The following is a 26084-nucleotide window of genomic DNA, read 5'->3' as shown; positions in this document are numbered from 1 at the left end:
AAATGGAGAAATTGAAGGCACAAATACTAGACCATCAATCCTTCAGTCAAATATCTTGACAGTACAGGATCGAGCAATGATGTATAAATTAGCAACTTAGCTTCATTCCAAATAAAAACAACAACAACATACAACCCTGAACATATAATGCTTGAACTTTAGTTACTGGTGCTTTGGCTAAATAATCTCCAAGATTAACTAATAATTACACTCACTAGCACTGTTCTTAGCATTTCAATTCATTTGGTAATTAATAAGCAGTTCTTCGTTTCTCGTGGCCTAATTACGTTGGTATGCAACCCCTCCCCCCTCCCCCTCCTTTTTTCCGCTCTATCTAGATTTATTGTAAGACCAAAATTTTTCTATGCTTTAATAACAACCACCATTCGTCGAGACTATTAAGGTGCAGGCACGGTTTTGAAACCTCATTGTTCCTTTAAAAATTACTCAGACCGCAATATGACTTAGGCCTTTTCTGAGGCCTGTAAGCAAGGCCAAAGACAGAAATTTGACACCAGAGTGAATTAGTGTCTTAAGCAATATAAGTTTAATCTTAAGCTGGTTTATTTATTCAGTTTATTTATTTTTTTATTTTTAATCAAAGTTGGGGATCATGCAAATGATTGGATGACATTCGATCCATTGCTTTTAATCTCGTCTTACTGCTTATCTCATTTACCCCAATGAATATACAGAGTAAAATGTAAAGGGTTTATTCAGGTTTTAGTAGTAGCGTGACGTGATTGTCACTTTGGCTGCAGCACGTCATCCAACTTAGCATTTACATCATTTTTAACCTTTAGGAAAGGTTACGCCACAATATTAAACACACAGCAGCCAAAAGCAGACGGACGTCAATATATTTATTTGGTTCCAATATCGTTCACATAACGACTGATTTATATTCGAGAGATTTTTATGAGTTAACTTTACCACACAACGTAAAATGTATGCTATTTTATTGAGCTGTGTAGCACTGATTCTACAATTACTTCCGCCCGTTGGTAAGTTAAAGCAAAATGTATTTATTGAGTGCAGTTTCTATTTCGATTACTATAGTGAGTTTAACAACCGGTAAAGTCTAGACGATAAATATTCGATAATATTATTACATTTATATAATTAATGGCATAGTTTGTTTGTCTAATTGATCTAATTACGAAATCTAAATCCACCAAAAAGGAAAGAAAGTACGGTATATAAATATATGGATATTTTGCTGATCGCGTTACATCCATTATTTTGTTTGCCGAGTTGATAATATCTTATGCACAGGGCCGAGCCCATTGGATACCAAATAATGTAATGAAATGAAATAGAATAAAATACAGATACAATTAAAACACTTAAAGAAAAAATGCACAGGTTCCATATTTGTGGCCTTTGGCTCCAGAAAATCCATTCATGTGGTTTTATCGAGCGACGCTAAATAGCAAACTCCGAAATGAACAAATAACATCTGGACTCCAGGATATACGTTTGTTGAATTCAATAAATGTTTTCTTTTTTTGTTTTTCCTATCAAGAGTTCTAAATTGTTTGTTCTTATATAGGTCAATTAGACCTCCTTTTGACTGATTTCTTTCGACCTGATTAAGTTTCGTTATGAAACTAAAAATGCCGTAATAAAATATAGAAAAGTACTCTACTAATAAGATTCTTGATTGTAAGGCCAATACTTCATACTTAGTCGGGCAGTCACCAGTACTTTAATACATTTGTATTATAACTTGCTGTCAACGTTTTCATTGTTGTTTGATTGTTTGTCATGCCTGTCGGTTCTTCTGTTGTTGTTGTTGTTTCTTTTCTTTTCTGTTTGTTTATTGGTGCAGGATAAAGCAGTTGATGTTCTTATCTACTGCACCAATAGAGGGCAAACAATATAACCGTGAAACTTTAGTAATACTAAATAGCAAAATTTTAGGCAAATTCCATTGTTTTCTATTGTTTAATTAGCACTATTTTGTACTATTTAATATTAATTGTTTCATGGATTAATTGTTTGCACTCTAACGAGAAGAAGCACTAAAAGATGCGGTGTTTATGTTAAATGTGTGTACATGTAAGCATATTAGAAGCTATAATGCTTTTATCACTCCTGGGTGGACGGCTTAATGCCTTACAGGTTTTGCAACCCAATTGATAAGACAGCTGTTAGATCGAATTAGAAGTCGATTTTTGTGGAGGAAGGAAAAGCCGGAGAACTCGGAGAAAGAACCCTCCGGGTTGCATGGGGATCACGATCTGGTGATGCTGGCAACTAGTACTGATGCACTGTTATCTCCTAAGCTCATACCAGTTATTTGCCTGTTTGGTTTCTAATCGGATTTGTTACGTTAAAGCAAACGCAAATGATCAACTAAGCTTAACAAGGGAAGTTAATAAAGATGTGGTGTTCATGTTTACTACTAACACCAGTACAAACATAACAGAAGCCGTTTGGGGAATACGAGATGGTGACACTAGCAACTTTAAACTAGTACTGATAGCAGTTGACAGATTCAGTGAACAGATACGTTATAATGCTGGTTACGACGGAAGAGTTAGTTTTGTTGGTGATCTGTCAAAGGGGCAGGCTTGGTTCAAGATCACAAACCTGAACATCAATGATACCAATCAGTACACGGCAAGAATCATCTTGCAGGGAACATCAAGTTACAAATTCAGTGTTATAAGACTGAATGTAATACAACCAGGTATTTATTTATCCTTTTCTTTTTTCTAACAATAAAACAACAATAAACAAACTGTTAGTTTTAATTTCTAAATGGCAGGAACGATAATGAACAAACTCAAGTGGAGTAACATGTGAGGGCCGGGAATCAATCGACTGAATTGAAAATATAATTTTGTTTTTATCATAAAGTTTGTTTGTTTGTTTGGTTGGTTGGTGTGTTGTTTTTAAATAATATTTTCCCTTCCTTCCTTTCTCTTCTTATCAATTGTTTAATGTTATTCAGTTCAAGCCTGTTATTTGTGATTTTTGGTGCAGTTTCACCAGTTACTACAAGGCCTCTGCAGACATCAACGAGAGAACTAACCACTGCAGCTTCAAGCTCACAAACCTCACCCCGGCCAACATCGGAAATGCCTCGTGAGTAACCCTCTTTTTCATAGTCGCTTCCAGGCGTGCTCTATACACAAGACAATCGTAAGCACTTCAGTTGCTACAGCATGTGACTTTTGTTCCTAATTATCTTCACTTTTAAAGAAATGTCAAACCGAAGCATAACGATTAAAGTGATGAAGAAAGTATATGGAAATTCCAGTGATGCCAACTCTCACGCTTTCAAAACTTTTAGCGAAAAATTTCTTTTTGAGGTGAGTCGTGTTGGATACTCAGCACCAGTCGGCAGAGCTACGAGTAATATTTTGGTACTCACCACAAAATGATTGAATATGAAAACTCGGTAATGCAAAAAAATTGGGGGGAAAAGGCACAAGAACATAGAAGCACATATTAAGAGAGAGAGAGAGAGAACTGAACTGTTCTTTATTTATACACGGGATTCCTTCAAATTATCACATTTGTTTTACAAGGGAGCCGTGATTTAAAAATGATAGTTCAGTGTAAATAATAAAATACACACAGAAAAAAATTATAGACCATTGACAGACAGGTCAATATTTTTTAGTTTGGATTTAAAGTCGTTAATAGATTTGGCTTCTCTGAGATTTTTTAGGTAAAGAGTTCCATAGTTTAGCACCTCTATAATTAAAACTGCGTTTTAGAAATTCAGTTTTGGGGTGAGGTAGGCATAGTCAAACAAAAGAGGAGAGTGAATGAGAATTGAGCAGTAAAAAAGGACATACATTATCTCGTATTTCTCGAAACTTTGAAACAAACTCTTAGTTAACCGTTTTATCAACAAAAGCGTGCAAACATTATAGGCAAGTATAATGCTTTTAAAATTCATGTGATATCTCTTTGCTTTTATTTAGATCAACTCTGTCTATAAAAATATCCATACATTTGAGAAAGCCAAGATAACTCGTCCCAGGTAATAAACATTACGACTAAAGGACGGTGAAAATGAAAGATGTTTTGAAAGAACATATCATCCTTGGTTTATGCTTTGTTTTTCTTCAATTCATTGCTAACCTGTAGTTTTGGTTTATTTATATTATTAAAAGCGAGAACATTATTCCTGTAACGTTCGTTGTGTTCTTCAAGAACATGATAAAACCAGATGAAATTTGCGGTCCACTTAAAGATGCAGTAAAAGACAATAGACTTGGAAGTCTCAAGATAGTACCTGGTTCCTTAGAATGCTCTAGTGGTAGGTTGAAAGGAGGATGACTGAGTGACTGACTGGTTGAATGTAGTGGTTGAAAGAGAAAAGTATACTATTCTACTAAATAAAATAAATATTACATATTTCAGAACCCAGTAGAAGTTTTCCCAAGAATCAATCAAGTTCTGTTTGCACATGTAAGTAAAAATGAAATGATGGTGTGACTATGAATGACCTATTACCTACTATCTATCCCACACTACTAAAAAACACAGGCAATCAGAATGTACAAAATACAAGTGCCCAGTGTAACATTCCATTCTAAGTCACTTCACCATTGTATAACCAGTATATAGGATGATCCCATATTAAAAATAATTTTGAGCGTAGTGGTTACTTTTCTACTTTTTAATATATATACAAGTCCATACCGGTTGTGTTGTGTCGATTAGGAGCCATTTTGAATACCCCCCAGCTTAAAAAAGGTGGTCGACTAAACTGGCAAGTTTTTCTATCTTGATGTTTTTATATTAATAGGCACGTCAATCATCGCAGCATGTACAACTATCATCATATTCCTAATTCTAGTTGTAGTGGTTCTGCTTTTCTATATTTGGAGAGGAAGATCAAATGCCGGTTAGTACATAAATCAGATTTAAACATATAACTAATTTTATTCAAATTTTAAAAATGGTGGCGAAAGAAATTCATATAACATTATTGTTTTATTTGTTGTAGAAAAAGGAGCAGAAAGCAGGTACTGTTTGCTTCTTTACTTTTTAAAGTTTGCTTGTATTCGTGTTTGTTTTTCCATTCTTGTATATTAACTTTTTCATTGTTTGCATTCGTGTCGTTACTACAGAGGTTCGTCAAGCGTAAAAGACAAGGACCTTGAAAGTTATGAGGTAACCATAGATATTATGCCTGCGCTAAGATATGCTTGAAAGGCTGACCTCTAAACGTGAGCCCAATGAACGCTCCAACCATAACCCCTAGTTTTAAAGCTAGTGTGCGTCGGTTTTCGAATGGAGAGGGAAGGGGGGAGGGAGGGGGAGTGCAACATCGTTATACCGAATTAAGATTGGTTTAAAGATTTTCAATTGAGGAAAAACAGAGAACCCGGAGAAAACCCTAGAGTCACATTAGAGAACCAAAATATATATATGCTTTTATGACAACGATCCCGAGAATCGAAGCCATCTGCATTGTTGAAAGGCAACGCATTAGCAGCCTTTGTAAAATGACAAAAACATTGAATTGTTTAGAATGTCCATCAAATGGAAGACACCTCACAAAGAACGACAACAAAAACAGCTCAAGCTTCAAATGAAAAAGAAATTTATGAAACGATAAAAGAAAACAGAAATAAAGACACAGCTGCGATAAAAGCAAATGTGAAACCTTCGCGTGGGTCTTCTGTCGGCGTCCAAGGTGACGTACCTCCACTGCCACAACATTACCAAGACCTTCAAATAAAGGCAATATATCCGACCCCGGCGTATGAGCCTCTCAAGCAGCGGGGATTTGGTAACAAAAAGGAGGTGGATTCAGAAGATCCAAAAACATACGAACACCTGCAACAGAGTGCATCAGGAAGAGAATACCAGTCATTGAAGAGTTATAAGGATGCCGAGAGTAAAGTGTGATGCATTAACTATGCAGGCTGAATACTTTCTCATAAGCCACAAAATAAAAATATGTTATTGAGTTGTAATAGTTAAAATTGTTGCAGCACGCTATCACGTACCACCATCAATTTTATATCCAGTTGATTGGTTTTAATCAATAATTATTAAAAGTTAAAGAACTAAATTTTTAGGGCTTTCATTTTGTAAAAATGACAATCTTCTTAGGCATTTTGGAAAGACATTCGATGACCAAAGAAAGCATGGGATTATCATAGATATGCTGACACATGATCAGCGTTTGAAGAAGAAAGGAGAGGCAGATCTGAAACAAAGGATCATTGAATAAGCCTATTTATTTCTTTTTTATCAATGTTGGGGATTATTCAAATGATTGTTTATTATCCTTGACGATATAAGTTGCTCCTAACTTCTTTTTTACCCACAAAACTGAAATAAAAAAATTAATATTAAGGGGAGCGTGACATGCAAAATATGTAAGTAAGTCACGCGATGATTTTTTACATTTTTTAATCTTTAGAATAGGTTAGATCACAAATATTAAGCACATCAGAAGCCAAAGGCAGGAGAGCGTGAGTAGATTGAAAATAATTGCGTACAATAATGTTCACATATCAACTGATTGATGTTGTACTCGTCATGAAACTCCATAGGAAATAATCGCAATCACACAGGATGTATGTTAAATCATTGAGTTTTGTAGTACTGATTCTACAGTTACTTCCGCCTGTTGGTAAGTTGAAGAGAAATACCTTGATTGAGTGTAACAGCAGTGTAATGAAGAAATTGTAGAGCATTGAACATAAGTAGTAGATAGTACAAGTTACTATATTTGCTTCATAAATTACATAAGTTGCAGTCGTATGACCCTCCTAACTAAATACTCCAGAAAGGAAATGAACTAAGAGATAAATATACACTACAATGGAATTGGTGCTGGTCGCGTTTCATCGGTCGTTTTGTTTGCTGTTTAGTAGCATTATATCCACAGGAAGCCCACTTAATATAAAAATTATAAAATCAGGTAAAAAAAAATCCAAGCAAAAGGTTCCATGCATATATATGATTACCCAGATTTACTTTTGACCTTACTGATTTTTGCCATGAAAGAGAAAATGCCATGAAATCTTAATTTCTGTTCAATAATCCTGGCCTTATATTTATACTAATATCAGGCATTCAGAGATACTTTGCCATATGTTTTCATTTTTGTTGTCACTTCGTGTGTTTACTTGTTTGGTTGGAGGGTTGGTTTTAATATATTCTTAATAAGTTATCCCTATTTTGTAGACCTATGTACAATGAAAAAAATGAGATCACTTTTTTATGTGTCTGTCCTCTTATTGGAAGTGGATCCGCATACTAGTTTGACGATGTGATGGCGCAATTTATCTTCAATACCAGGACAAATACTTAAAAAGCGATGCCATATTTTTTTTGTACAACAACAACAACAGCAAAAACTTACAACCAGCGGAGAAAGCGCGCGCTCCTTACGACAGCTTATGCATGACAAAGCGATATAAATGTGTATGATATATGTTATTACAAATTGATAAAAGAAATTGTTTGACTGCGCCGTACTTATTGACTATCTTTCTAACCGACAAAGGAAAATGTACAACTATTTGAAAGAAAGCCGAAATATAGGATAATCAGGTTAACTTTTTTCTCTTTTCCTTACTAACAGCTTCAAGTCCTGCATTAATGACAATGGAAGAAGGAGAAGAAGTGGTCTTCATGTTTAATAAGTATGCCAACACAAGGATACTAGAAGTGACATGGGGAATAAGTGATGGTAACACTAGTAACTTTAGGCTAGTGCTGATCGTAGTTCGAAATGTTACTGGTGTACAGTCAATAACGTCAACTTCTAAAGCTGCTTACGCAGGAAGAGTTAGTTTCGTCGGTGATATGTCAAAGGGTCAGGCTTGGTTCAAGATCACAAACCTTAACATCAATGATACCAATAAGTACATGGCACAGATCAGGGCTCATGGTTCATCGAACTACGAAGACATACCTGCACAATTAACAGTCATTAAAACACCAGGTTAAATTGTTATATTTATTGACACGCATTCGACAAGCTATAGATAAGCTAAACAGTGAATTCGAAACAATATAAAATATAGCAAAAGTTAAGAAAGCTTATGAAATTTTACCCAGATGAACCTTAACAAATGAAGGTCAATTATGCAAGGTTACAAAAGTTGAGCAAACTTTTAAACAGTCAGTGAATAAGCTTTATTTATAATCATTGGACGATAATAACCACAGCTTTGAGGTTGGCAAAATGTCAGTCGTCGATACACGGTTCAATCATACCACTCATTTATTGTTTCAAGATCATTTTCTTTCCCTCTTTCCTTCCTTGTTTTCTTTCTTTCTTTCATTCTTTCTTTCTTCCTTTCTTTAGTTATTTTATTTTTAATTTAATCTAATACATGTTAATCGTGACTTTCTCTAAAGTAACTACAGAGCCTCTAAAGACATCAACCAGAGAACTCACCACCGGAGTTTCAAGTTCACAAACCTCTCTTTGGCCGACAACGTCACAAGTGCCTAGTGAGTAGCCCTTCTTTTTCTCTCATTGTTCAGTAAAGTAGACAGAAGTAAGGATCTTGAGTTGCTGCAGCAGTACGTGACATTTTTACTAGTAGTTTTTACTTTTGTAGAATTTTCAAACCGAAGCATGTCAATCAATGTGGTTAAGAAAGTTGTTGGAGACTTTAGTGATCCCAACTCTGTTGCTTTCAAACAATTCAGCAAAAACTTTGTTTCTGAGGTGAGCCGTGTTAAAAGACGAACGACTATCTGAACTAAAAGAGGTATTTTGCATGTTACCGCCACTCGGCAAGCTCAGTTGGTAAGAGCGTTGGTCTGTTGTGCGGGAGGTCGTGCTTCAAGCCTCGGCCGGACCAACACTCAGGGTCTTAAAATAACTGAGGAGGTGCTGCCTTTGTAATTACACCTGCAAGTGGTTAGACCTTCTTCAAGTCTTCTCGGACAAGGTCTTAAAACCGTAATCCCCGTCTCCCAACCCGGGGGACACCTAAAGTAAAATGGTTAAAATGGGGTACATAACCTGTTGAATTATTCGTGTAAGAGTAGGGGTTCGTCTCCTGGTTCAACACCTATCCCAATCTACTAACAAATCACTCATGATTGTAAGCTGCACGTCTGAAACCATGTAATATTAAATTCGCTATATAAGAAACCCGTTATTTTAACTGATCAAAAAAAAAAATGAAATGGTATAAAACGTATATAGCAACAAAGTCAAACAAAAGAGGAGAGTGAATGAGAAATGAGCAGTAAAAAAGGACATACATTATCTCGTATTTCTCGAAACTTTGAAACAAACTCTTAGTTAACCGTTTTATAAACAAAAGCGGGCAAACATTATAAGCAAGTATAATGCTTTTAAAATTTATGTGATATCTCTTTGCTTTTACTTAGATCAACTCTGTCTATAAAAATATCCATATATTTGAGAAAGCCAAGGTCACTGGTCTCAGGTAATACACAATACAACAAAAGGTGGGAGAAAACGAGAGGTTTTTTAAGGGACCATTTAATCCCTGCTTTATTAGTGTTTCTTCAATTGCTACGTTCATTGCTAACCTGTATTTTTGCTTCAATTCAATACAAAGTGAGACCATCATTTCTGTGAAGTTTGTAGTTTACTTCAAGAGTACAAGAAAAGGAGATGAAATTTGCGGTCCACTTAAAGATGCAGTAAAAGACAATAGACTTGGAAGTCTCAAGATAGTACCTGGTTCATTAGGCTGCTCTAATGGTATGTTTGAAAGGAAGCAGGACAAAATGATGGGCTAGCTTAAAAAAATACAAACATGCTGACTGATTACTGACTGATCACTTGGATTGACAGGTTAACAATTTATTCTTAAGTATGGTGCTCCGCTATGATGCTGAACAAGTATAATATTTCGTTACAGATCCCAGCACAAGTGTTCCCAAAAAACCATCAAATTCTGCTAGCACTTGTAAGTATCTGTTAGCAGATGTAACATATCTACCCAGAGCATTGGAAATACAGCCAAACAGAATGCATGAAAGCAGTCGTATAAATTCTAGTGTGCCATGAAATACGAATACATGCACTTGCAATCTTCTATTACCATAAAAGAACATTATACATACTATTTCAATACAGTTAACCCCATTAATAAGCAATTATTGGATGAGGTTGAGCATGATATCGTAAATTATCAAGCTGAGGCTATGTTATCTGCCGAAGGCCGAAAGCCGAATTCCATAAATGCTTTATTATACATTTTGTACACTGGAAAAACATAACCATGAAAATATAATAATAGAGATAAGAATTATGAACAACATGATGTTGCGTGAAAAACGAAAATTTTTAAATTCAGAATTGAAATATTACCAGAAATCTTCATGAGATATATAAAAATAAGTTAAGGATTCCTTAAATAATTGTTTTTGTACATTATTCTGGAAATAAATACACATAATGAATAAAAACAAAGCTACCACAGCGTGACCTTGAATGAACTTGACATGATAAATGTGTTATCTGTGGGAAAACCTACAGATAATACATTTATCATGTCGAGTTCACACGATATCAGAGCTCTTGACCAAGTAGAATTGAGATAGTTAGTAAGATGTATAATAATATCTCTTGATATATTTATCTTTCATAGGCACGTCAATCATCGTGGCATGTGTTACTGTCAACATATTCCTGATTCTGGTTGTAGTTTTTCTGGTTATCTATATTTGGAGATTAAGATTAAACAATGGTTAGTCAGCAAATCATAAACTAATTTCCTTTATTTATTATTTATTTATTTATTTATTTGTGATGGACGCTATTTTTTTCATTTTGTATTCCAGAAAAAAGAGCAGGAAGAAGGTATTTGTTTGTTTATTAATTTGCTAAATTTCCTTGCTTATTAATCATATTATTGTTTGTTCTTGCGCATCAACAGTTTCCATTGTTTGTTTTCATGTTGTTACTTTAGAAACTCATCAAGCATACAAGACAAGAACCCTGAAGCTTATGAGGTACGTGTGTCCTTTGTTTTGCTTGAAACGCTGTTGCGATCAAAACTATGGCTACGGAACTTTGCCAGCCATAGACCCATTTAAAAATCTATCGTGGATACGAAGATAAAGTCGGATACAGCATCAAAATATTGTATCAACTGATTTGCTGTGTATTATTTTTAATATTTCTAGTGTATAATAACGAATGTTTGCAATACAGATCGCAAAACAACATATATCTCCTTGTGTTTGTAAAATAACAAATGCATCGTATTGTTTAGAATATCCATCCAATGGAAGACACCTCACAAGCCATAACAACAAAAACAGCTCAAACGCCAAATACTGGAAAGGAGCTTTATGAAACGATAAATGAAAACAGAGACAAAAACAATGTTGCAATAACAACAATTGTGAAACATACGAGTGGGTCTTCTGTCGCAATTCAAGGTGACGCACCTTCATTGCCGCAACACTATCAAGAGCTTCAAAGAAAGGCGCCTAATCCGACCTCTCTGTATGAGCCTCTCAAGCAGCAAGGCTTTCGTAACAAAGAAGAGCTGGCTTCAGAAGACCCAAAAACATATGAACAACTACAGCAGAGTGCACCAGGAAGAGAATACCAGTCATTGAAGTGTTATAAGGATACCGAGAGTAAAGTGTGACGCAATATCTTTACAGTTTAAATAATTCTGCAAAAGCTACTAAATAAATAAATCTCCTCGAGTTTTGATATTAAAAGTGCTGCAGCGCTACCACGTGTCAACTTCAATTTCTAGCTGGCTTTATTTACTAATCATTCAAAGGTAAAAATGCTGCAACTGAATGGGAATACATATTCTTAATACATATTCTTAATTGTTAATGATTTACGCCACTGAACACCTTCTTATTCATACTCATGTGGAAAACGAAAATGAATATATGTTTCAGTTCATTGTGGTTGTATTTACGTTTAAAACTTTTACCGCTTATATAAGTTACATCGCACAAAATAAACCACCGCCAAAATAAATGCACAATGTGTCACTTACGACCCAAGAAATCTGTCATTCATCCTTTTGACAAAGCAACGATGCCGCTCAATCTTAATGCGCATGGTCAATAACATGTCACATATATAAAAAAAAAAAAAAAAAAAAAAAAATCAATAAATAATCTATTCGAATTGTTTAAACTCAATTTCAACGCTAAATTTCTAGGTCTTTGTAGAACATTCACCATTTTTGTTTTTAGTGTCAACAGTAAGAACGAGCAGAGCGGATCACTAGTTTTAATGCTATAATTAGTCACGCAGCCGCAGCTAACACTTTGTTGACATTGATTTGAAATATAGAGGTACACGAAAGAAATAGCATCAGCTGGTATATCAAAAGTACTCCTGATCTTGATTTATGTCCATATAACAAGATCTATTCAGATTACTTCGTCACTTAAACCCCTTATAATTGTATTTCCTGATGTTTTGTGGGTTCTTCTTGTGTTTGCTGGGCATCACTGGAATACTTCAACTTATTGGTAAGTGACATCCACTTTCTCTGCTTACCATATATCGAAAGTGCAATACGTGTATTAACAACCATATGAGTGATTTGATAATAAACATAATCAATGTGGAATTTAAGAAAAGATTTGACTGTTTTGGTGGGTATTAGGACAATAACAAAACAGTGAATTAACCGCATATTCAACTGAAATAAAAGTGATGTCATAAATGATTAATACCTTTCGCTATAATTAAAGACCAAACTTCCTGATGGAATATAAGTGTTTTATAAGGCATTATAGACTGTATTTCGTATCGTTATATTTTAGTATTTATTTTCAATCTCTTTATCTACCATTATAAATGCTAAGCCTCGATTGTTTATAAATCACTCAATTTGCGCCATCGGTAAAACGTGACATGACCTTGGACTCCTAGAGTCACGTGATCTTTCTTGGTGATTTGAAAAGTAAAATGTTCTAGTTCGTATTTGCCCTATAACGTTTTCTTGAGTACCAAAGAAGATTTATTTAAGAAAATATTTTTTTAAAGGCACTGTGTAAAGCTCTTTCACGGGTGAGCGGGTTATTTACTTGAACGGAAAAAAGATAAATCATCGAAGATAATACCGAAGGTAGTTTGGGTCAACAGTCGAATGAATCTAACAATTCACTTATAGTGGGTTTGCACCATCACGTGCTGGCACCATTAATACATTTTGGACTGCCTGAGGTAAGATGGCAGAACAATATTGTTTTAACCTTTTAAACTCTCGGGATTGAATTCTATCTCATTTTATAAAACGATATTATAATTTTTCTGCCATGGCTAACATTTCTAGCATAGCTGCCTTTACGTGATGACGCAAAACCTCTATTGAAGTTTGGAGGCTCCCCAACTTTTAAAAATAGACATTATTCGTGGTGTGACAATGTTTCCCCAATTCAGCGTGACGAACCTTCAGAGGATTCATTTTCTTTTGTTTTTACTCTTCAAAAAATGCATGAGTATCCCAAAGGAGACGAAACTGAATAACGATGATATCCCGACGAGTTGCAAAACAACAGCTCTTCATTCCCCCAGAGGTTTGACACGTCGAATTGGGAAAACATTGTCACACCACGAATAAGGTCTATTCAAGTTACCAAACAAACCATTATGTTACTCATGATACATGTGTGTGTATGTATGAAACTCTCTCCAAGTGGCCAGGATATCAAACTCACTCATTACACCTCTGTCGTAGCTTGGATGGTTTAATCTTTTCAGCTAAATCTTTTTTTAAATCTGTTGTATCCAAACTTTGTTGCAAACTAGTTTTGTTCATAAAAAGTGCGAGAAGCAAAATGAAAACATTTATAGTAAATGTCTTGAAATGCCTTAATTTACTTTAGATGGAGCTGTGAGATTTACTCATGTTCCACCATCTATCTTGTATGTGCCTAATGGCGAAACTGCAAAGTTTGTCTGGGATTACCATGTCGATGACCGAGACAGTGAGTTTTTTACAACGTCACCAGAATGGTTTTACACTAATAACATTAACAAGAGTAAAATTGCTGCTGAAAACTATGGCTTTGTAAGTGGAAGATTTGAATGGACATGGTCTGTATCACCATCGTGTCCAGCGAGACTGAGACATCGACTCAGCAAGGAATCTGTTGCCACTCTGGTCATCTCAAATGTGAACACGCTAGATAATGGAAACTATTCCTGCAAATTAGTTTTAAATGGGGGTCAGAACCCATTAACAAACGAAACACAGCTAATAGTAACAGGTATGACTAAAATTCAACATATGCCAATAACTTTGAAGTCTTAACATATTGAAACATATCTTCAACATGCATGGCTTAAACATCTAAATGTATTTTACCATTTGACTATTCACAGCATGTATGAAAATATTGAGCTAGGTGTCATAGGCACTTAAATATTATCATTTTAATATCTTCATATAATCTTTGATAATTTTTTTCCATCCAGTGCGGCCAAAATTTATCATCAATCCACCATCCTCTGTAGTTATATCGGAAACATCGAATCTAGGTGTATCTTGTGCAGCAACGGGACAACCAACACCTAACATAACCTGGATAAGATTACGGGATAGGGCAATCATAAGCCGAGGAGTAAGAAGTGCCACATTGAGCATACCGACGATTAGAAGGGATCAGAATGGAACTTATGAATGCCAAGCTACCAACAACCCAAACGAGCGTCCACTTTCTGCGCGGACTAATGTTGATGTTGAGTGTAAGTATAGCACTTGATATTGTTAAGCGGCATATAAGGGCTTCTTAACCGATATTCACTTGTGTCTTCACTTCTTATCAAGAAACTTTCTGAAAATTCTGAAAACCGGTATTAAGTGCAAACAAGAAAACCATAAAAAGTGCTTACTGCCAAGAAAAGAGTGCGTACCATATATCCTTGAAAAACTTTGTAAGAAATTGCACCAATTTGCACCAATTTGTACGGTCAGTAGATCTCAGTAGACCGTAGACCTACAAAACTTTGTATTAATTTGTACAATTGTGTATGTGTATATAGTAAGCACTCTACCAGTAAACATCTAAGGATTTTGCACTTCTTTGGACTATTCAGTTTCAATATTTTAAATATGCTTCTTTTTTTTGTCTGCAAAGAAGTCATTAAATTTCACTTTAAATAAAAAGCTCGCCGAAAAACACTTTTACGTAGTCTTGTGTTGCACTTTATTTTTCGATCCATCGCTCTAATTTTAGATCCTTCATCCATCACAACCAGTCCAAAGGACATTGTTGTTACTAAAGGTGATCAGATCGTTATAACTTGTCGTGCAAGCGGGAACCCTTCACCTTCCATTTCCTGGTCAAAAGGGAGTGGAACCATAAGACCAGGACATACAGCTTCTGGTAATACTCTAGTAATCCCTTATTCTGTCAAGACTGATGCTGGCAGGTACATCTGCAAGGCCAGAAATGTTTACGAAATGACAATTCACACAGCAGTGGCTTCGGGATATGTTACTGTAAAATGTAAGCCAAATTAAGATTAACTTTTTAAAATATATGTATATGATTATATTGATAGATATCAGTGATTTTACTTCTTAGTTGTGTATGGCGTGCTATATTAGATAATTTAGTTTGCGCGCTTCCCGCGTGTGTATTTTTTTGGTTCGTTATTCGAATCGGGAATAACGCTTCTCTGCAGGTTAGCATTTTATAAAAAAAAGCTACTGGCTATAAAGCGATGCATAGATTTATGGAAAAGCGATAATTACACAGAGATCGAGGAGTCCCCGCAATTCTTCATTGTTCGCCATCCAACTGCATAACTGATTAATTTACTCTATTTTCGCCCATGATTATCTTGACATTATTTAAAGAGTAAGATTGAGTACATTTTTTATATCTTTTTTATATTGCAAAACTAGACCAACCAACGATTTTGTCAAAGTCCCAAAACCAGATCATCAACGAGACAGACCTTCTTCGTCTGACATGTATATCTGATGGATACCCAGCACCAAACATCACGTGGACCAAGTCCTCAGGATCCATTACATCCTCCGTCAGTCTTATAAGCAACGAGTACCATGTTCAGTCAGCAAAGAGATCAGACACAGGGACATACACGTGTACAGCTAGTAACGGGATAGGAAGAGAAGTAGTGGCCAGTATACAAGTTACTGTGCAATGTGAGTGCAATGGGCTGGTGGGCTGGTGGGCTGGTGGTGGGCTGGTGGGCTGGTGGGCTGGTGGGCTGGTGGGCTGGTGGGCTGGTGGGCTGGTGGGCTGGTGGGCTGGTGGGCTGGTGGGCTGGTGGGCTGGTGGGCTGGTGGGCTGGTGGGCTGGTGGGCTGGTGGGCTGGTGGGCTGGTGGGCTGGTGGGCTGGTGGGCTGGTGGGCTGGTGGGCTGGTGGGCTGGTGGGCTGGTGGGCTGGTGGGCTGGTGGGCTGGTGGGCTGGTGGGCTGGTGGGCTGGTGGGCTGGTGGGCTGGTGGGCTGGTGGGCTGGTGGGCTGGTGGGCTGGTGGGCTGGTGGGCTGGTGGGCTGGTGGGCTGGTGGGCTGGTGGGCTGGTGGGCTGGTGGGCTGGTGGGCTGGTGGGCTGGTGGGCTGGTGGGCTGGTGGGCTGGTGGGCTGGTGGGCTGGTGGGCTGGTGGGCTGGTGGGCTGGTGGGCTGGTGGGCTGGTGGGCTTCTGGGCTTCTTGCCTTCTTGCCTTCTTGCCTTCTTGCCTTCTTGCCTTCTTGCCTTCTTGCCTTGTTGCCTTCTTGGCTTCTTGCCTTCTTGCCTTCTTGCCTTCTTGCCTTCTTGCCTTCTTGCCTTCTTGCCTAGCTGGCAATGGCTGGTTGTTTGGTAAATAGCAAGTTTGATTAATCGGTTCTCTTTTTCTTATTTTTCTTCAAAGACAAAGCAGAAATTGATATTTCCAAATCTACCAATAAAGCATTAGATTCATGGAACGGCAAACAAATAGCTTTGCGCTGTTCATTCATTGGTTATCCTGTTCCTCGTGCCACGTGGTATAAACCATCAGGGTCAAAAATAACTAAGCAAGATGATATAACCTCAAACAATGAAGAAGGTACATTTTCAAGTGAGTTGAACATAACAACCATCGCTCCAGAAGATTATGGAAAATACAGATGTTTTGTTACTAATGTAGTTGGTAGCGAAGAACATTACATCACGGTCAAGCAGCTAGGTAAGTAAAGCTTAGTGCTCTAATAATGAATTTTTGCCCATGCAAGAACTCCAATTTGAAGCTTGAGGCTTATATTGATAGCATATTACTTTAGACGCATTCATATCTTAAGTAAAGATGGAACAGTTCATGAAGATAGTTGCCATAAAACTAACTTCTGCATGTCGTGTTCTTTTTTATTAATACCAATACTAATCGTTCGCTGAAGGTTAAATGTATTACATATTATTATCATCACTAGTCACTCCATTTGAACCAGCGCAGCCACACTCGATTAGTGATTCCAAAGGCACACAAATCACCATATTCTGGTGTGTTCCGGATGTTAGAGGTGGAACCCCTGTCATTGACTACAAAGTGGAGATCAACACTGACCCACCGAGGGAGTTTATCAGTAAAAATACATTTGCTGAAGTAAAAGATCTGAAGGAGAATACACAATATACCGTAAAAATATATGCAAGGAATAAAGCTGGTTTTGGAGATCCAGTTAATAGGGTAATCGTGACACAAAATCCTGAAAACCGTAAGTAAAGCTTCATGCACCTTGAAATTATCTTGTTTGTGACTTGTAAGAAAGAGAGGATTAGCTAAGATACTATGCCAACCACATCACACATAAATTCAATTATACTAAACGTATACATACCTTACCACACACTAACCTACATGTATGATACCATTATCGCTTTGCACCGCACCGCACCGCACCGCACCGCACCGCACCGCACCGCACCGCACCGCACCGCACCGCACCGCACCGCACCGCACCGCACCGCACCGCGGTGATTAGAAGACCGCCATCATGACGCAAGTGTTGGAAAAAACTATAAATGTATATATCCCTTTTGTCTGCTATTATTTTAGATACTACATTTATCGTCGCGTCGTTGGTGACGATTTTGGTGATATCTTTGGTGGCTAACGCATTGTTTACAATCACCTTGATCAAAACACAAAGTAAGTTGTTGAATAATATGTGTATCATTTTATTGAGCTGATGCTGTGTCCAGTCATCGTCGTTTTATGATCAGTCCCAATGGCTTAAAATAAAGAAATGGAGAAAACGAAGAATGGATCGGCCAAATATAAACTAATCATGTGGTTGAAATATATATATTGGTAATATATATAGAAAAAGGATAGAAAGAAAGAAGAAAGATAGGAATCGAGGCAGGAAGGAAAAGAATAACAAACCAACAAATGAATGGATCAAAGTTTGCAAAAAAATTAACGGAAGAAAAGAGGAAGAGAAAATAGGGGAAAATGTCCCGCACGCTATATGAAAATCTTACTCAATAAAGGACATAAAAGCAAAGATGAAATATTAAATTGACTATTCCTTTTCAGGAGCAGAAAACAAATGCAAGTACGTATATCACCATTCAAGTTATATTTTACAAGTAAACTTAGGTTCTTTTGGTACTTGTTCTTACAAATCTCCTTTTCTTATATGTGTTTTTCTCCAATTTGCGTATCTGTTTGTTGGTTTTGCCAACTGTTTGGTTTTTGTTAGATACTTAATTGGTGAACAGGTGAGGTGGTTGGCTGTTTGGATGGATTAGTAGATTGAATGAGTGGTTGAGTGATTTCTATTAATTATGCTACATTTACCTTAATGCTTCATTGCAGATTTACTAAACGCTCTAGGAATACATCCTACGAGAATAAGGTATTACTTTTTACTATATATCCACCAATATTTCTAATAACATAACGCGAATGAGTGACAAATCCAAGGATTGGATCAAAAATAACTTTTAAATTAATATAACAGAAATATTTAATCAGCTTTGTCTATATTACCCTTTTGTCCTCAGACAAATGTAGAATTGGAAAGCATCCCAGACAAAGAGACGTTCTGTTCAAATGATGCCAACGACAGACCCGGTATACAAAGCGATGCATCTTGTGAAGCCGTGGTAGATAATGCTTCTCATTACCAATCCCTCAGTTCTGCAACTCGACGTACCGTTAATGAGGCGCGGCCTCCTCAGCTTTATGAGCCATTGATTACAAATTATAAGGAACCTCGGCAAAGCGAATATGCGTCAGTCCAGATTAATAGCCGTTCGAATCCCGAGGGTGTGGTTGAAGAAGAAAACCCTAAGGAAAAAGCCACCGTTGCATAAAAAAACGACTGCTCAAAGTAATAGTAGATAATGAAGTAAAATTGTGCAAAAGCATTGTTAAGTTAATGCAAATAGCCAGCAAACATTGACTTGATGTTTTTGACTAACTTGAAAGGTAAATGAAGTGATTAGAAAGTTGAAATATTATTTTTCTTGGCAAAGATTATTGTTGTTGAGTTGGTTCTATTTTGAATACTAATTTTAGAGTGCCCTATAATAAACGAATGTTAGTAAATTTGGGTTCTAATGATCACCAATTGATAAGCGAGGAGGAGTTATTTTATCAGGTTTAAAAGTGCAGGGGCGTAGGGCGTGGTTCTCTTGTGGTTAACAACTGCGTGTACCCTTGGGCTATGTGCATAGCAAGAGCATAGCTGATATGCCTTCTGTTCACACAGGGAGCGCTTGTTTTTGGAGTGATTTTTGTATTGGATAGATGTTGCTCCGATCCGGTTTCAAAAGTGATACACTTTGAATACACTATGTGTTTGTGCTGATTAAAGTGCAATTTCAACAGGAAGATTCGGTATGTAGCCGTAAGTTTGTGGTTTAAGTAATATAAAGAGAACGAGTAGGTAACTATAGTATTAAAATTCAAAATGCTGGCTCATTCTCCGTTTCACGCCTTAAACACGGTCAAGGATATCCTTAACTACGGTCGCTTGAAATAGAGGATACTCTTAAATACGGTCCAGGATACTCATAGATATGGTCACTTGAAACAACGATACTCTTAAACACGGTCAAGGATACCCATAGATATGGTCACTTGAAAAAAGGATACTCTTAAATACGGTCCAGGATACCCATAAATACTGTCACTTGAAAAAAAGGATCCTCTTAAACACGGTCAAGGATACCCATAAATACGGTCACTTGAAAAAAGGATACTCTTAAATACGGTCAAGGATACCCATAGATATGGTCACTTGAAAAAAGGATACTCTTAAACACGGTCAAGGATACCCATAGATATGGTCACTTGAAAAAAAGGATACTCTTAAACACGGTCAAGGATACCCATAAATACGGTCACTTAAAAAAAGGGATACTCTTAAACACGGTCAAGGATACCCATACGTACGGCAACTTAAAAAAGAAAGGATGCTCCTAAACCATGTTCCCTCTATTAAGATTATTTCGGTTTTTTATATTAGGACATTTTTCATAATCGTTATTTAAAATGTCCTTTCACTGGATGTGAACTCCATGGGTACATGACTGTTACACATCCAGTGAAAGAACCTTTTACATATTACACCGTGAGTATATTGCATATCCAGTGAAAGGACACTTTGGATTGCATAAAAGCATAAAAAGGTACTTTCACTGGATGTGAAATAACGATAGTCTAATGGAGTTTGCATCCATTGCAAGGACCTTTTTCATACTCTAAAAGTTTCTTCCATTGCGTATTGGTTAGGCTACACATTATTCTATCATTTGAATGACTTAGGGGACGTTCACACTAGCTATTAGCTAGCAATCTGAAAGAAGACAAACGGGCCCAGTGTGAACGGTCTAAAGAAAAACGCGATCCGTCCGAAATTGATCTAAACTAAAACACCTTGAGAGGTGGTCTCGGATCAATCTAAAGATGCCCACATGTAAGTGTGAACGCTAATCTTGCTAACTGGCCAGACTAAAACAACTTAGTAAATTCTGCTACGCACATGCAAATCGTGAGCGCACGACTTTTCAATTGTTTCTTTTGAAAGAATGATGTAACAGTACGCATTTTGCGAGTGTCTATTTTAAATATGTTGACGTGAGTGCATGTCTATGGGCCCTTCCATCGACAATAGACACAAATATTCACTAGACAGTCAATTGATGTCAACTGTGAATCATATACAGACATAATAGACACATTAACATTAACATTAACATTAGTTTTTGATTTATTTAAAAAATGGACCATACTTCCAGACATCGAGTATTGAACCGTCGTATGGCAGCGCGAAGCATTTACGGCTACGCCGGCGATTTTGGCCCCGACACCGCTATCCGAAGAATTACAGCCTGATCAGGAAGCTCGGCCAAAGCCTAAGGGAGAGGTTAGTTGGCCCCTAGACCATAGATGATTAACCCCAAGCTATGACCAGCAAACTCAAAATTCTAGATTGTGACTATAATGGGTTTGAACGCATGCTCACTCTTTTCCATGTGGGATGCGTCATAAAAACTGTTCTTCACTATTGCATCTCACTAGCAGCTTTAACATACAGTGTACTCTGAACACTTAATGATGTCAAAACGTGGTGCAACGGTGAACGGCAAGAACGATTTGTCTTTATAACTAACCCTTCGTAAATGAGTCCTTTTTCAAGAAACACATCGGTAATTTGGAATGCGAAACTGGTCTATTGTGGCAAAAATTCATTGAGAAAATTTCATTTAAGAGTTATTAAAAAATATATACATATTAGAGGGGGATGTGCTTCTGTTATCAATTATATATTTTTATATTATTATTTTTTAATTGGTTATTATTAACTCCAATGCAGTAACGTTTTTTATACCTAGCCAATAAAATAGTCGATTTCGTGATGTCGTGACAAAAATCGCAACCCCCAACCTCACCCCCACCCCCCACTCCCCTATGCGTGTGATAGATAATGAAGGGTCCCTATAGGTTGCTATCAATAGACGTCACTTCCGGTAATAGCTCTTTTTTGATGGCTTGTAGAATCCTGGAGGCCGTTTTTATCTCTCATTTTCTGGTTTGATGTCGTGAAAATAGTCAAATACAATAGTTTGAGGACTTATTTTGATCTGTTTTGACTTGACATCTGCTAGTTGCCCCCCAGCAATTCGCTTGTTTGCCCCCCAATCAACTCCAAAAAGTCACGTGATTGATAGTAAGCAATTCTATGTGGTTAGCGGGATGGTCGAAACTAAAAGATAAAAAAAAATAGAAAGCATTAATTTCGTTTTTAATCGTTAGTATTGGACTTAAATATTCCCAATTCCCAATGACACAGTAATTATTGATGCTGGCCTTTCATAGATGATTCTTGTGGACTGAATAACTATTGTATATTGAATGCCTGCTTGAATGTATCCCTTCAGCATTTATGGGCGTAATAACGGTTCTAGTAGCAGTGGCATTTGCGCTTCTTTGTAATACAGTTCATAGTGTTTTAGAGACGGAAATGTTTCAGACCTCAGGTAAGCTAGCTTTTTATGTATTCTTTTTTCCTTTAAAGTATAATAAGTAGCATTGATATAGCATCTCAAATCAAAAAATATATCGAAAAATATAATTCGAAAGACAATGTGTAGTTCAAAAGTGGAATAACAACAAATGGAAGCAATAGTTCTTGTCGCAACTATTGTCCATAAATATCGTTGTATAATATACTAGGCTACAAACAATCTCGCGCTCAAAAGGCTAAACTCCAGTTGTAAACATTAAAGAGTATGGTTCAAAAAATATGAGCATTTTGGTAAAAAGGAGACAAATGCGTTTTCGTTACTTTATGGAATCCACTTGGGAATTTTTTTTTTTACATTTTAATGATCATTACGATTATGACAATAGCTATTACCCAAACTATTGAGCAATATGAGTTGATACAATAGGCCTCTAAACTCTTCTCCCCTCTCTTCATTAATGTCTCATATATTTCATGATTCCAATTGTATAGTCTTGACTAAATTAGCTCTTGGTTGGTAACGATTCAGGGTTAGGTCAAATGTATAAAAATATATTGGTAAGTTCCTTTTTTGATTTGAAAATATGAAAGGATATAAGATCGTATATGATAGTTTAGATGCTGGTGCTGATGCATGGTGATAATTTAAACGGTACTTATAATTTTATATTTTTATTTGTAATTATATTTTATATATGTTAGTGGACCATGGCTCACAGTATAACCAAACGGTTCGCATTCTTTCGTTCTTGGTGTAACATTTTCGTGTGCTTTTAAAACCATATAGTTTGGTTTGGCATGATTCAGAAGCCAAGGAAGCTTTATTTATTCTAAATTTTTATTCCTATTTTCTCCATTTTTACTACTAGAACTACAATGACTCAGGAGTATAACATTGTTAAATTCATCCAAGATGGCGCCTAAGATGTCATGTGCCAATGAAGCATTGCTCAAATTTTATAAAGATGGACAAAATTACAAACAAACTAAAAGCAGACACTTGATGTACACAAAAAGACAAAAGCAATTACGAAATCAAAATCAAAATCGAGCACGTATTAGCAAAGGAAGTAGAAAACTAGCAAACTGGTGTTTGCATATGTGACGGCGTTTACAATTGAAATACCTTCCCAATGTTTCATGGGATTCATCCAATCACAATGTGCATAGTTAAGGATGAGGAAATAAGGTTACTTCTTCAGCAGCAAGACTGCAAACTGCCAAATCGCGTGACTCCATCCACATCAGATGATCTAACCTGCGATTCCTTCTCCAAGCCATGTAGGTTTGTCAAACGTTCTCACAAGGAGAAGCGAAAATTATTTCTGGATACGATTAAATTTATGATTGACAGCTTTGAACAAAAGGTGCTCAATGGTTTATAATGGTCTAAATATCAGGAAAAGCAACAGATCGGTCAAAACATTGGACATCAGGCCATATAGTTTTTCTGGCTTTAAAAGCGCACATAGCAGTTTGCAAAAAGGTACGTTAAAAAGTTACACATTTTTTTTTCATGATCCCTTTTATATAGTACCCCTTTAAAAATGAATTCTTTACTAAGAAATATATGATACTCATATTTTGGCTTTCTCGTTCTAGTTCTCAATCTATGTTATTAATTTAATGTTATAAGACGTCTTATTTGGTAACAACATCATATGATTAGCATTGCGTAGAGATAAGTATCTGATGAGCAAGTGATAAGTTTAAAATCTAAAATATATTAAGCTTTTGCTGGGTATCACAGCGTGGGACAATCACAACAGAGCTAGGCTCCAGCTAGGTGAAAGCTCAGAGAGCGAATTGGAATTTAGAAGTTGATTTTTGAGGGGAGATGAAAAGCAGAGAACTCGGAGGAAAAACCCTCGAAGCACAGCAGAGAACCAACAAACAACTCTACTCATACGACACCAAGACCGGCAGGACTCAAACCTGTGCCTCATTGGTTAGAGAAGACGCATTAGCAGCGCGCAACGCCATTGCTTCCTAAATTAAGCTTTAGAACGTTCGATCTATCGTATCGCGGATCATTATATCATTCGTAAACCTTCTTTGCTAAGTTGCGCATTTTATTAAATCATGATTTGCGGATTGCTAAGATACAATTCTCACATACAACCGAATGAAGCTAAAAAAAAAAAGGAAACCACGTTTAACTTAGAGGTCTATCCTTTTAAACATCCACACTTTAAAGAAAACCACAAGCTGCGTTTCTCACTCGATATTGTCACTTATGAAGGGAAAATGCAAACTAAAACGTTTGCATCCTAAACAAGCCGCAACATGCGTTATAGACGCATCCCACCACTTGAACCGAGGAATTTCTTCAAAGGCATCCGTTTTATCATTTAATGACATCCTATAAGCTAACGTGTAAAATGAAAGGTTTCCTAGTGTGTGTTATGAAAAACACTTGTTATTTAAAATCCTAGTAAATTCAAAATCCTTAGAAATAGGGAACACTTTCCTCGTACAACACCCATCTAGAATTGCGCAAACAAAATTGGATATTTTCCTTTATGATTATCTCTATCAATGTAATTCAAAAAAATCTCAAATTTATTATTTCTAGCTCTCGTTCTAGAAGGAAAATATTTATTGGTTTATTTCTGGTCTAGATCTTGTGTGTATTGATGATTGATGCTACATTAAAGTGAAGCCAAACTTTTGCAATTTGATTACGAATAACGCTTATTCGGCGGCTTCTTTTTAACATGATCCATGGAACACAAATTTTACACGTGCATTTGTAGCGTCACCATCAGGCACACGTGTACACAGATCTTTTAATTGAAACTAAAAAAAACTCCAAATGCTTAGAAAATGCAAAAGATTCTTTATGCAACTAGATAGCGCAGACGCTTCTTTTGTAATTGCATTAGATCTTTAACACTGCTTAAAAGCTTTGCGCATTCTCATTCGTACAACAGTTCAACAGTTTCTTCCAAGTAGACATATGCATTTACCACTTTTAATATTATTTGCGCAATTGTTTTTTCTTCTTCATATATTTCATCCTTCATGTTGGGGTAAATTCGAGATCCGAAGATTAAACTTTTTAGTCCAGCTTTGCATTTCACAAGAAAACATTAATGATTCGTATGTGTGAAAAATTAGTTTAAGGTTTATGTGCAATCTAAAAGGAGAAAAGAAAATTGCCGTGAAATAGGAGTTTCGTGACAGTGTAACAATCATAATGCTACGTTCCATCGACATACCTTCGTTTCGTCAGTCAAGAAAAAGGGAAAAAGAGGGGCTATCAAATTCTCGCTCCTTAGATTCTAGATCTATTCTCAGGCATTCCACGTCAAATTAAACAATAGAAAAAAAATTAGAAAAAAAAAAAAAAAAAAGAAACACCAAAGCGCGCAACGGAAGTCGAGAAAAAATAAATAAAAGGAAAATAGGCGCGTAAAGTAAATACGCATGCGCAGCTAATTGTCCAAAAGTGCGCACTTCTATCATCGGGAATTGCGCAAATCAAAATACGTGCGTAAGTTCAAATTAAACTGAACACACCTATATTCATGTTGTGTGATATTGCTTTGCAATAAGGTGAACAGGACGATCCATTTTTGATATTTAACAAATTAGTAGTACTAGTTTTGATCTAGGAACTATTTGAATAAATACTGCGCATGCCCAACCTGGTTGCACATCAAAACGAGATATATTCAATGAAATTGTCGTGCT

General features: G+C 36.5%; 2 protein-coding genes across 5 annotated transcripts; both read left to right on the top strand.

The window, feature by feature from the left end:
- The first annotated feature begins 793 nt into the window (after positions 1–793).
- LOC116308190 (neural cell adhesion molecule 2) lies at positions 794–19750 on the top strand. Of its 4 annotated transcripts, XM_089035067.1 has the most exons (12): positions 6413–6452; positions 6534–6613; positions 7571–7933; positions 8353–8448; positions 8559–8668; positions 9343–9401; positions 9537–9682; positions 9843–9890; positions 10575–10673; positions 10768–10786; positions 10896–10938; positions 11202–11686. In XM_089035067.1, the coding sequence occupies exons 2-12, from the start codon at positions 6556–6558 to the stop codon at positions 11583–11585; spliced, it is 1425 nt and encodes a 474-aa protein (XP_088891193.1). In that variant the 5' UTR covers positions 6413–6452; positions 6534–6555; the 3' UTR covers positions 11586–11686. The 4 variants fall into 4 exon arrangements, with proteins under 4 accessions (XP_088891192.1, XP_088891191.1, XP_088891193.1 ...); XM_089035066.1 differs by lacking the exons at positions 6413–6452; positions 6534–6613 and adding an exon at positions 794–1004; XM_089035065.1 differs by lacking the exons at positions 6413–6452; positions 6534–6613; positions 7571–7933; ... (7 more) ...; positions 10896–10938; positions 11202–11686 and adding exons at positions 811–1004; positions 13801–14184; positions 14393–14662; ... (6 more) ...; positions 18731–18770; positions 18919–19750.
- LOC116308191 (uncharacterized) lies at positions 2097–5941 on the top strand. Its single transcript, XM_031718576.2, has 10 exons — positions 2097–2695; positions 2992–3093; positions 3211–3320; positions 3942–4000; positions 4134–4279; positions 4384–4431; positions 4772–4870; positions 4973–4991; positions 5097–5139; positions 5500–5941. Exons 1-10 carry the CDS (start codon positions 2269–2271, stop codon positions 5878–5880), a joined length of 1434 nt encoding a protein of 477 aa, XP_031574436.2. The 5' UTR covers positions 2097–2268; the 3' UTR covers positions 5881–5941.
- Positions 19751–26084: the final 6334 nt, after the last annotated feature.

Source organism: Actinia tenebrosa, unplaced genomic scaffold, assembly GCF_029948245.1.
Source record: "Actinia tenebrosa isolate PJP-AT-01 unplaced genomic scaffold, QUT_ActTen_1.0 PGA_scaffold3__52_contigs__length_22856419, whole genome shotgun sequence".
NCBI lineage: Eukaryota > Metazoa > Cnidaria > Anthozoa > Actiniaria > Actiniidae > Actinia > Actinia tenebrosa.
Note: the sequence above shows the minus strand (reverse complement) of the source record. Positions and strands in the feature narration are given on the sequence as shown.